At 62.4% G+C, this 12655-nt stretch overlaps 1 protein-coding gene across 1 annotated transcript in view; it reads right to left on the bottom strand.

The window, feature by feature from the left end:
• LOC123755910 (protein Asterix-like) overlaps positions 1 to 12655 on the bottom strand; it is a 25432-nt gene extending 12777 nt beyond the window's left edge. The window contains exon 1 of the mRNA XM_069302039.1: positions 12596 to 12655. Within this exon, the coding sequence (XP_069158140.1) occupies positions 12596 to 12631 (36 nt within the window). The 5' untranslated portion in view covers positions 12632 to 12655. The remainder of the gene's footprint in view (positions 1 to 12595) is intronic.

Below are 12655 nucleotides of genomic sequence, written 5' to 3'. Positions count from 1 at the left end.
AGAACCCACCCCGAGCCCGACCAAGAACCTACCCCGAGCCCTACAAAGGTTCCCCAAGCCCGAGAGCCCATCCCAAACCTGAAAGAGCCCACCCCGAGCCTGACCGGGAGTCAACCCTAAGCCCTACCAAGACCCCACCCCAAGCCCTACCAAGACCCCACCCCCAAGCCCTACCAAGACCCCACCCCCAAGCCCTACCAAGACCCCACCCCCAAGCCCTACCAAGACCCCACCCCCAAGCCCTACCAAGACCCCACCCCCAAGCCCTACCAAGACCCCACCCCAAGCCCTACCAAGACCCCACCCCCAAGCCCTACCAAGACCCCACCCCCAAGCCCTACCAAGACCCCACCCCCAAGCCCTACCAAGACCCCACCCCCAAGCCCTACCAAGACCCCACCCCCAAGCCCTACCAAGACCCCACCCCCAAGCCCTACCAAGACCTCACCCCCAAGCCCTACCAAGACCCCACCCCCAAGCCCTACCAAGACCCCACCCCCAAGCCCTACCAAGACCCCACCCCCAAGCCCTACCAAGACCCCACCCGCAAGCCTTACCAAGACCTCACCCCCAAGCCCTACCAAGAACCCACCCCCAAGCCCTACCAAGAACCCACCCCCAAGCCCTACCAAGAACCCACCCGAAGCCGGAGAGACACCCATCTGGAGCCCGAACAGTCACCCACCCGGAGCCCGACCAGTCAAACACCCGGAGCCCGCCAGTTTAGTGAACCGGAGCCCGCCAGTTGAGTGAACCGGAGCCCGCCAGTTGAGTGAACTGGAACCCATCAGTTGAGTACCTGGAGCCCGCCCCGAGCCCTACCGAGAACCCACCCTGAGCCCGACCAAGAACCTACCCCAAGCCCTACAGAGGTTCCCCAAGCCCGAGAGCCTATCCCGATCCTGAAAGAGCCCACCCCGAGCCCTACCGAGAACCCACCCCCCAAGCCCTACCGAGAACCCACCCCCCAAGCCCTACCGAGAACCCACCCCCCCAAGCCCTACCGAGAACCCACCCCCCCAAGCCCTACCGAGAACCCACCCCCCCAAGCCCTACCGAGAACCCACCCCCCCAAGCCCTACCGAGAACCCACCCCCCAAGCCCTACCGAGAACCCACCCCCCAAGCCCTACCGAGAACCCACCCCCCAAGCCCTACCGAGAACCCACCCCCCAAGCCCTACCGAGAACCCACCCCCCAAGCCCTACCGAGAACCCACCCCCCAAGCCCTACCGAGAACCCACCCCCCAAGCCCTACCGAGAACCCAGCCCCAAGCCCTACCGAGAACCCAGCCCAAAGCCCTACCGAGAACCCAGCCCCAATACCTACCAAGAACCCACCCCAAGCCCTACCAAGAACCCACCCCAAGCCGGACAGACACCCACCCGGAGCCCGAACAGTCACCCACCCGGAGCCCGACCAGTCAAACACCCGGAGCCCGCCAGTTTAGTAAACCGGAGCCCGCCAGTTGAGTGAACCGGAGCCCGCCAGTTGAGTGAACTGGAACCCGTCAGTTGAGTACCTGGAGCCTGCCCCGAGCCCTACCGAGAACCCACCCTGAGCCCGACCAAGAACCTACCCCGAGCCCTACAGAGGTTCCCCAAGCCCGAGAGCCTATCCCGATCCCGAAAGAGCCCACCCCGAGCCTGACCGGGAGCCAACCCCAAACCCTACCAAGAACCCACCCCCAAGCCCTACCAAGAAGCCACCCCCAAGCCCTACCAAGAACCCAGCCCTAATACCTACCAAGAACCCACCCCAAGCCCTACCAAGAACCCACCCCCCAAGCCCTACCGAGAACCCACTCCCCAAGCCCTACCGAGAACCCACCCCCCAAGCCCTACCAAAACCCACCCCCAAGCTCTACCAAGAACCCAGCCCTAATACCTACCAAGAACCCAGCCCCAAGCCCTACCAAGAACCCACCCGAAGCTGGACAGACACCCACCTGGAGAACGAACAGTCACCCACCCGGAGCCCGACCAGTCAAACACCCGGAGCCCGCCAGTTTAGTAAACCGGAGCCCGCCAGTTGAGTGAACCGGAGCCCGCCAGTTGAGTGAACTGGAACCCGTCAGTTGAGTACCTGGAGACCGCCCCGAGCCCAACCGAGAACCCACCCTGAGCCCGACCAAGAACCTACCCCGAGCCCTACAGAGGTTCCCCAAGAACGAGAGCCTATTCCGATCCCGAAAGAGCCCACCCCGAGCCCTACCGAGAACCCAACCCCCCCAGCCCTACCGAGAACCCACCCCCCAAGCCCTACCGAGAACCCACCCCCCAAGCCCTACCAAAACCCACCCCCAAGCCCTACCAAGAACCCAGCCCTAATACCTAGCAAGAACCCACCCCAAGCCCTACCAAGAACCCACCCGAAGCTGGACAGATACCCACCTGGAGCCCGAACAGTCACCCACCCGGAGCCCGACCAGTCAAACACCCGGAGCCCGCCAGTTTAGTAAACCGGAGCCCGCCAGTTGAGTGAACTGGAACCCGTCAGTTGAGTACCTGGAGCCCGCCCCGAGCCCTACCGAGAACCCACCCTGAGCCCGACCAAGAACCTACCCCGAGCCCTACAGAGGTTCCCCAAGCCCGAGAGCCTATCCCGATCCCGAAAGAGCCCACCCCGACCCCTACCGAGAACCCACCCCCCAAGCCCTACCGAGAACCCACCCCCCCAAGCCCTACCGAGAACCCACCCCCCCAAGCCCTACCGAGAACCCACCCCCCAAGCCCTACCGAGAACCCCCCTCCCAAGCTCTACCGAGAACCCACCCCCCAAGCCCTACCGAGAACCCCCCCCCCCAATACCTACCAAGAACCCACCCCAAGCCCTACCAAGGACCCACCCGAAGCCGGACAGACACCCACCTGGAGCCCGAACAGTCACCCACCCGGAGCCCGACCAGTCAAACACCCGGAGCCCGCCAGTTTAGTAAACCGGAGCCCGCCAGTTGAGTGAACCGGAGCCCGCCAGTTGAGTGAACTGGAACCCGTCAGTTGAGTACCTGGAGCCTGCCCCGAGCCCTACCGAGAACCCACCCTGAGCCCGACCAAGAACCTACCCCGAGCCCTACAGAGGTTCCCCAAGCCCGAGAGCCTATCCCGATCCCGAAAGAGCCCACCCCGAGCCTGACCGGGAGCCAACCCCAAACCCTACCAAGAACCCACCCCCAAGCCCTACCAAGAACCCACCCCCAAGCCCTACCAAGAACCCACCCCCAAAGCCCTACCAAGAACCCTGCCCTAATACCTTCCAAGAACCCACCCCAAGCCCTACCAAGAACCCATCCGAAGCTGGACAGACACCCACCTGGAGCCCGAACAGTCACCCACCCGGAGCCCGACCAGTCAAACACCCGGAGCCCGCCAGTTTAGTAAACCGGAGCCCGCCAGTTGAGTGAACCGGAGCCCGCCAGTTAAGTGAACTGGAACCCGTCAGTTGAGTACCTGGAGCCCGCCCCGAGCCCTACCGAGAACCCACCCTGAGCCCGACCAAGAACCTACCCCGAGCCCTACAGAGGTTCCCCAAGCCCGAGAGCCTATTCCGATCCCGAAAGAGCCCACCCCGAGCCCTACCGAGAACCCACCCCCCCCAGCCCTACCGAGAACCCACCCCCCAAGCCCTACCGAAAACCCACCCCCCAAGCCCTACCAAAACCCACCCCCAAGCCCTACCAAGAACCCAGCCCTAATACCTAGCAAGAACCCACCCCAAGCCCTACCAAGAACCCACCCGAAGCTGGACAGATACCCACCTGGAGCCCGAACAGTCACCCACCCGGAGCCCGACCAGTCAAACACCCGGAGCCCGCCAGTTTAGTAAACCGGAGCCCGCCAGTTGAGTGAACCGGAGCCCGCCAGTTGAGTGAACTGGAACCCGTCAGTTGAGTACCTGGAGCCCGCCCCGAGCCCTACCGAGAACCCACCCTGAGCCCGACCAAGAACCTACTCCGAGCCCTACAGAGGTTCCCCAAGCCCGAGAGCCTATCCCGATCCCGAAAGAGCCCACCCCGAGCCTGACCGGGAGCCAACCCCAAACCCTACCAAGAACCCACCTCCAAGCCCTACCAAGAACCCACCCCCAAGCCCTACCAAGAACCCAGCCCTAATACCTACCAAGAACCCACCCCAAGCCCTACCAAGAACCCACCCGAAGCTGGACAGACACCCACCTGGAGCCCGAACAGTCACCCACCCGGAGCCCGACCAGTCAAACACCCGGAGCCCGCCAGTTTAGTAAACCGGAGCCCGCCAGTTGAGTGAACCGGAGCCCGCCAGTTGAGTGAACTGGAACCCGTCAGTTGAGTACCTGGAGCCCGCCCCGAGCCCTACCGAGAACCCACCCTGAGCCCGACCAAGAACCTACCCCGAGCCCTACAGAGGTTCCCCAAGCCCGAGAGCCTATTCCGATCCCGAAAGAGCCCACCCCGAGCCCTACCGAGAACCCACCCCCCAAGCCCTACCGAGAACCCACCCCCCAAGCCATACCGAGAACCCACCCCCCAAGCCCTACCAAAACCCACCCCCAAGCCCTACCAAGAACCCAGCCCTAATACCTACCAAGAACCCACCCCAAGCCCTACCAAGAACCCATCCGAAGCTGGACAGACACCCACCTGGAGCCCGAACAGTCACCCACCCGGAGCCCGACCAGTCAAACACCCGGAGCCCGCCAGTTTAGTAAACCGGAGCCCGCCAGTTGAGTGAACCGGAGCCCGCCAGTTGAGTGAACTGGAACCCGTCAGTTGAGTACTTGGAGCCCGCCCCGAGCCCTACCGAGAACCCACCCTGAGCCCGACCAAGAACCTACCCCGAGCCCTACTGAGGTTCCCCAAGCCTGAGAGCCTATCCTGATCCCGAAAGAGCCCACCCCGACCCCTACCGAGAACCCACCCCCCAAGCCCTACCGAGAACCCACCCCCCCAAGAACCCACCCCCCCAAGCCCTACCGAGAACCCACCCCCCCAAGCCCTACCGAGAACCCACCCACCCCCAAGCCCTACCAAGAACCCACCCCCAAGCCCTACCAAGAACCCTGCCCTAATACCTACCAAGAACCCACCCCAAGCCCTACCAAGAACCCACCCGAAGCTGGACAGACACCCACCTGGAGCCCGAACAGTCACCCACCCGGAGCCCGACCAGTCAAACACCCGGAGCCCGCCAGTTTAGTAAACCGGAGCCCGCCAGTTGAGTGAACCGGAGCCCGCCAGTTGAGTGAACTGGAACCCGTCAGTTGAGTACCTGGAGCCCGCCCCGAGCCCTACCGAGAACCCACCCTGAGCCCGACCAAGAACCTACCCCGAGCCCTACAGAGGTTCCCCAAGCCCGAGAGCCTATCCCGATCCCGAAAGAGCCCACCCCGAGCCTGACCGGGAGCCAACCCCAAACCCTACCAAGAACCCACCCCCAAGCCCTACCAAGAACCCACCCCCAAGCCCTACCAAGAACCCACCCCCCAAGCCCTACCAAGAACCCACCCCCAAGCCCTACCAAGAACCCAGCCCTAATACCTACCAAGAACCCACCCCAAGCCCTACCAAGAACCCACCCGAAGCTGGACAGACACCCACCTGGAGCCCGAACAGTCACCCACCCGGAGCCCGACCAGTCAAACACCCGGAGCCCGCCAGTTTAGTAAACCGGAGCCCGCCAGTTGAGTGAACCGGAGCCCGCCAGTTGAGTGAACTGGAACCCGTCAGTTGAGTACCTGGAGCCCGCCCCGAGCCCTACCGAGAACCCACCCTGAGCCCGACCAAGAACCTACCCCGAGCCCTACAGAGGTTCCCCAAGCCCGAGAGCCTATTCCGATCCCGAAAGAGCCCACCCCGAGCCCTACCGAGAACCCACCCCCCAAGCCCTACCGAGAACCCACCCCCCAAGCCATACCGAGAACCCACCCCCCCAAGCCCTACCAAAACCCACCCCCAAGCCCTACCAAGAACCCAGCCCTAATACCTACCAAGAACCCACCCCAAGCCCTACCAAGAACCCATCCGAAGCTGGACAGACACCCACCTGGAGCCCGAACAGTCACCCACCCGGAGCCCGACCAGTCAAACACCCGGAGCCCGCCAGTTTAGTAAACCGGAGCCCGCCAGTTGAGTGAACCAGAGCCCGCCAGTTGAGTGAACTGGAACCCGTCAGTTGAGTACCTGGAGCCCGCCCCGAGCCCTACCGAGAACCCACCCTGAGCCCGACCAAGAACCTACCCCGAGCCCTACAGAGGTTCCCCAAGCCCGAGAGCCTATCCCGATCCCGAAAGAGCCCACCCCGAGCCTGACCGGGAGCCAACCCCAAACCCTACCAAGAACCCACCCCCAAGCCCTACCAAGAACCCACCTCCAAGCCCTACCAAGAACCCACCCCCAAGCCCTACCAAGAACCCAGCCCTAATACCTACCAAGAACCCACCTGGAGCCCTACCAAGAACCCACCCGATGCTGGACAGACACCCACCTGGAGCCCGAACAGTCACCCACCCGGAGCCCGACCAGTCAAACACCCGGAGCCCGCCAGTTTAGTAAACCGGAGCCCGCCAGTTGAGTGAACCGGAGCCCGCCAGTTGAGTGAACCGGAGCCCGCCAGTTGAGTGAACTGGAACCCGTCAGTTGAGTACCTGGAGCCCGCCCCGAGCCCTACCGAGAACCCACCCTGAGCCCGACCAAGAACCTACCCCGAGCCCTACAGAGGTTCCCCAAGCCCGAGAGCCTATTCCGATCCCGAAAGAGCCCACCCCGAGCCCTACCGAGAACCCACCCCCCAAGCCCTACCGAGAACCCACCCCCAAGCCCTACCGAGAACCCACCCCCCAAGCCATACCGAGAACCCACCCCCCAAGCCCTACCAAAACCCACCCCCAAGCCCTACCAAGAACCCAGCCCTAATACCTACCAAGAACCCACCCCAAGCCCTACCAAGAACCCATCCGAAGCTGGACAGACACCCACCTGGAGCCCGAACAGTCACCCACCCGGAGCCCGACCAGTCAAACACCCGGAGCCCGCCAGTTTAGTAAACCGGAGCCCGCCAGTTGAGTGAACCGGAGCCCGCCAGTTGAGTGAACTGGAACCCGTCAGTTGAGTACCTGGAGCCCGCCCCAAGCCCTACCGAGAACCCACCCTGAGCCCGACCAAGAACCTACCCCGAGCCCTACAGAGGTTCCCCAAGCCCGAGAGCCTATCCCGATCCCGAAAGAGCCCACCCCGAGCCTGACCGGGAGCCAACCCCAAACCCTACCAAGAACCCACCCCCAAGCCCTACCAAGAACCCACCTCCAAGCCCTACCAAGAACCCACCCCCAAGCCCTACCAAGAACCCAGCCCTAATACCTACCAAGAACCCACCTGGAGCCCTACCAAGAACCCACCCGAAGCTGGACAGACACCCACCTGGAGCCCGAACAGTCACCCACCCGGAGCCCGACCAGTCAAACACCCGGAGCCCGCCAGTTTAGTAAACCGGAGCCCGCCAGTTGAGTGAACCGGAGCCCGCCAGTTGAGTGAACTGGAACCCGTCAGTTGAGTACCTGGAGCCCGCCCCGAGCCCTACCGAGAACCCACCCTGAGCCCGACCAAGAACCTACCCCGAGCCCTACAGAGGTTCCCCAAGCCCGAGAGCCTATTCCGATCCCGAAAGAGCCCACCCCGAGCCCTACCGAGAACCCACCCCCCAAGCCCTACCGAGAACCCACCCCCCAAGCCATACCGAGAACCCACCCCCAAGCCCTACCAAAACCCACCCCCAAGCCCTACCAAGAACCCAGCCCTAATACCTACCAAGAACCCACCCCAAGCCCTACCAAGAACCCATCCGAAGCTGGACAGACACCCACCTGGAGCCCGAACAGTCACCCACCCGGAGCCCGACCAGTCAAACACCCGGAGCCCGCCAGTTTAGTAAACCGGAGCCCGCCAGTTGAGTGAACCGGAGCCCGCCAGTTGAGTGAACTGGAACCCGTCAGTTGAGTACCTGGAGCCCGCCCCGAGCCCTACCGAGAACCCACCCTGAGCCCGACCAAGAACCTACCCCGAGCCCTACAGAGGTTCCCCAAGCCCGAGAGCCTATCCCGATCCCGAAAGAGCCCACCCCGACCCCTACCGAGAACCCACCCCCCAAGCCCTACCGAGAACCCACCCCCCCAAGCCCTACCGAGAACCCCCCCCCAAGCCCTACCGAGAACCCACCCCCCAAGCCCTACCGAGAACCCACCCCCCCAAGCCCTACCGAGAACCCACCCCCCCAAGCCCTACCGAGAACCCACTCCCCCAAGCCCTACCGAGAACCCCCCCCCCCAAGCCCTACCGAGAACCCACCCCCCCAAACCCTACCGAGAACCCACCCCCCAGGCCCTACCGAGAACCCAGCCCAAAGCCCTACCGAGAACCCAGCCCAAAGCCCTACCGAGAACCCAGCCCCAATCCCTACCAAGAACCCACCCCAAGCCCTACCAAGGACCCACCCGAAGCCGGACAGACACCCACCTGGAGCCCGAACAGTCACCCACCCGGAGCCCGACCAAGAACCTACCCCGAGCCCTACAGAGGTTCCCCAAGCCCGAGAGCCTATCCCGATCCCGAAAGAGCCCACCCCGAGCCTGACCGGGAGCCAACTTTAAACCCTACCAAGAACCCACCCCCAAGCCCTACCAAGAACCCTGCCCTAATACCTACCAAGAACCCACCCCAAGCCCTACCAAGAACCCACCCGAAGCTGGACAGACACCCACCTGGAGCCCGAACAGTCACCCACCCGGAGCCCGACCAGTCAAACACCCGGAGCCCGCCAGTTTAGTAAACCGGAGCCCGCCAGTTGAGTGAACCGGAGCCCGCCAGTTGAGTGAACTGGAACCCATCAGTTGAGTACCTGGAGCCCGCCCCGAGCCCTACCGAGAACCCACCCTGAGCCCGACCAAGAACCTACCCCAAGCCCTACAGAGGTTCCCCAAGCCCGAGAGCCTATCCCGATCCCGAAAGAGCCCACCCCGAGCCCTACCGAGAACCCACCCCCCAAGCCCTACCAAGAACCCACCCCCAAAGCCCTACCGAGAACCCACCCCCCAAGCCCTACCGAGAACCCAGCCCCAAGCCCTACCGAGAACCCAGCCCCAAGCCCTACCGAGAACCCAGCCCCAAGCCCTACCGAGATCCCAGCCCCAAGCCCTACCGAGAACTCAGCCCCAAGCCCTACCGAGAACCCACCTCCAAGCCCTACCGAGAACCCACCCCAAGCCCTACCGAGAAACAACCCCCAAGCCCTACCGAGAACCCACCCGAAGCCGGACAGACACCCACCTGGAGCCCGAACAGTCACCCACCCGGAGCCCGACCAGTCAAACACCCGGAGCCCGCCAGTTTAGTAAACCGGAGCCCGCCAGTTGAGTGAACCGGAGCCCGCCAGTTGTGTGAACTGAAACCCGTCAGATGAGTACCTGGAGCCCGCCCCGAGCCTGACCGAGAACCCACCCAGAGCCCTACCGAGAACCCACCCTGATCCCTACAGAGAACCCACCCCTAGTCCTACCATGAAAACACCCTGAGCCCTACAGAGAACCCAACCTGGGCCCGACCAAGAACCTACCCCGAGCCCTACAGAGGTACCCCAAGCCCGAGAGCCCATCCCGAACCCGAAAGAGCCCACCCTGAGCCTGACCGGGAGCCAACCCTAAGTCCTACCAAGAACCCACCCCCAAGCCCTACCAAGAACCCACCCGAAGCCGGACAGATACCCACCTGGAGCCCGAACAGTCACCCACCCGGAGCCCGACCAGTCAAACACCCGGAGCCCGCCAGTTTAATAAACCGGAGCCCGCCAGTTGAGTGAACCGGAGCCCGCCAGTTGAGTGAACCGGAACCCGTCAGTTGAGTACCTGGAGCCCGCCCCGAGCCCTACCAAGAACCCACCCAGAGCCCTACAGAGAACCCAACCCCCCCGAGCCCTACCAAGAACCCACACCCCCCCAAGCCCTACCAAGAACCCACACCCCCCAAGCCCTACCAAGAACCCACCCGAAGCCGGACAGACACCCACCTGGAGCCCGAACAGTCACCCACCCAGAGCCCGCCAGTTGAGTACCTAAAGCCTGCCCGGAGCCCCGACCGACAACCCACCCCGGAGCCCCGACCGACAACCCACCCCGGAGCCCCGACCAACAACCCACCCCGGAGCCCCGACCGACAACCCACCCCGGAGCCCCGACCGACAACCCACCCCGGAGCCCCGACCGACAACCCACCCCGGAGCCCCGACCGACAACCCACCCCGGAGCCCCGACCGACAACCCACCCCGGAGCCCCGACCGACAACCCACCCCGGAGCCCCGACCGACAACCCACCCCGGAGCCCCGACCGACAACCCACCCCGGAGCCCCGACCGACAACCCACCCCGGAGCCCCGACCGACAACCCACCCCGGAGCCCCGACCGACAACCCACCCCGGAGCCCCGACCGACAACCCACCCCGGAGCCCCGACCGACAACCCACCCCGGAGCCCCGACCGACAACCCACCCCGGAGCCCCGACCGACAACCCACCCCGGAGCCCCGACCGACAACCCACCCCGGAGCCCCGACCGACAACCCACCCCGGAGCCCCGACCGACAACCCACCCCGGAGCCCCGACAGAGAACCCACCCCGGAGCCCCGACAGAGAACCCCACCCCGGAGCCCCGACAGAGAACCCCACCCCGGAGCCCCGACAGAGAACCCCACTTGGGGCCCCGACAGAGAACCCCACTTGGGGCCCCGACAGAGAACCCCACTTGGGGCCCCGACAGAGAACCCCACTTGGGGCCCCGACAGAGAACCCCACTTGGGGCCCCGACAGAGAACCCCACTTGGGGCCCCGACAGAGAACCCCACTTGGGGCCCGACAGAGAACCCCACTTGGGGCCCGACAGAGAACCCCACTTGGGGCCCGACAGAGAACCCCACTTGGGGCCCGACAGAGAACCCCACTTGGGGCCCGACAGAGAACCCCACTTGGGGCCCGACAGAGAACCCCACTTGGGGCCCGACAGAGAACCCCACTTGGGGCCCGACAGAGAACCCCACTTGGGGCCCGACAGAGAACCCCACTTGGGGCCCGACAGAGAACCCCACTTGGGGCCCGACAGAGAACCCCACTTGGGGCCCGACAGAGAACCCCACTTGGGGCCCGACAGAGAACCCCACTTGGGGCCCGACAGAGAACCCCACTTGGGGCCCGACAGAGAACCCCACTTGGGGCCCCGACAGAGAACCCACTTGGGGCCCGACAGAGAACCCACTTGGGGCCCGACAGAGAACCCACTTGGGGCCCGACAGAGAACCCACTTGGAGCCCGACAGAGAACCCACTTGGAGGCCGACAGAGAACCCACTTGGAGCCCGACAGAGAACCCACTTGGAGGCCGACAGAGAACCCACCCCGCGCCCAACCTTTCATGGAGAAAATTGAACACCAGGCGACAAAAATAACTGCAGAATGAGGTCTAGTTTCATACCATGAACGGTTGAGGGTCACAGGGCTAACAACACTGCAAACTAGGCATGCCAGGATGGATCTCACCGAAACTATTAAAATATCGACTTGAATCGACTTGAGAATGGTCCAGGACGGACCGAAACTCGTCGTCCCTTCAACATCTAGTGTGTGGTCTGGTCAACATACTTCAGCCACGTTATTGTGACTCATCGCCTGCCTATTAAAATATTGAACAGTTTCGAAGATATGGATCCAGAGAACAACTTCAAAAGGTCAGATGGAACACAAACAAGGAACAACGGTTTCAAGTCCAACAAGCCGCAGTGTAGGACTGAAAACATAAGCTATATTTTCACCCACAGGGTTATAAACCCATGGAACCGCCTATCTGCTAAAGCAGTAAATAACATAACACTTGAATTGTAAAATTCAATTTGAAAAAAAATCGGAACAAATGGGGGACCTGATCTGCTACCAGAAATTTTAGCCAAATATCCCCAGTCTGCTAACTGTAGGTAGTAACCGAGTGATTGTAACCTATCCACCGCTGCCCACTGGATGGGGGGCGGTGTGCAGGACAAACATAAATTGTGACACTAGCTCTCCACATATGTCAGGTGCTTAATTTAGAACCTGTACTTGAGGTCAATCTCGAACCCATTGTTGATGTGACGACTTATATTGAATTATGTAACTAGCTCATCAAGATTGTAACTTGCTTAGCTAAATGAATTGTGGGGTTCAGTCCCTGAACCCATTATGTGCCTCTGTAACCCTTTTCCACTACCGCCCAGCAGAGGTACAACAGGTACTCAGAGAGAACTATCAACATCAGAGGCCCGAGACTGTTCAACACGCTTCCACTACACATAAGGGGCATAACTGGCCGACCCCTCACAGTGTTCAAGAGAGAACTGGATAAGCACCTCCAAAGGATACCTGATCAACCAGGCTGTGACGCATACGTCAGGCTGCGAGCAGCCGCGTCCAACAGCCTGGTTGATCAGTCCAGCAAAAAAAAAAAAAAAAAAATTGATAGGCATTGTTCGAAGCCCCATTATATTATATAATTCTATATACTGTGTATATATAAGATATAAATATGTCAAAAAGAATTATCACTCTTACCTGGAGCAATGTTGCTGTCGGAAATGAGCGGTACATGTTGTCGCGTTGGCGGCAGCGACG

The sequence above is a fragment of the Procambarus clarkii genome, chromosome 47, assembly GCF_040958095.1.
Source record: "Procambarus clarkii isolate CNS0578487 chromosome 47, FALCON_Pclarkii_2.0, whole genome shotgun sequence".
Taxonomy (NCBI): Eukaryota; Metazoa; Arthropoda; class Malacostraca; order Decapoda; family Cambaridae; genus Procambarus; species Procambarus clarkii.
This window is presented reverse-complemented; position numbering and strand designations above follow the sequence as displayed.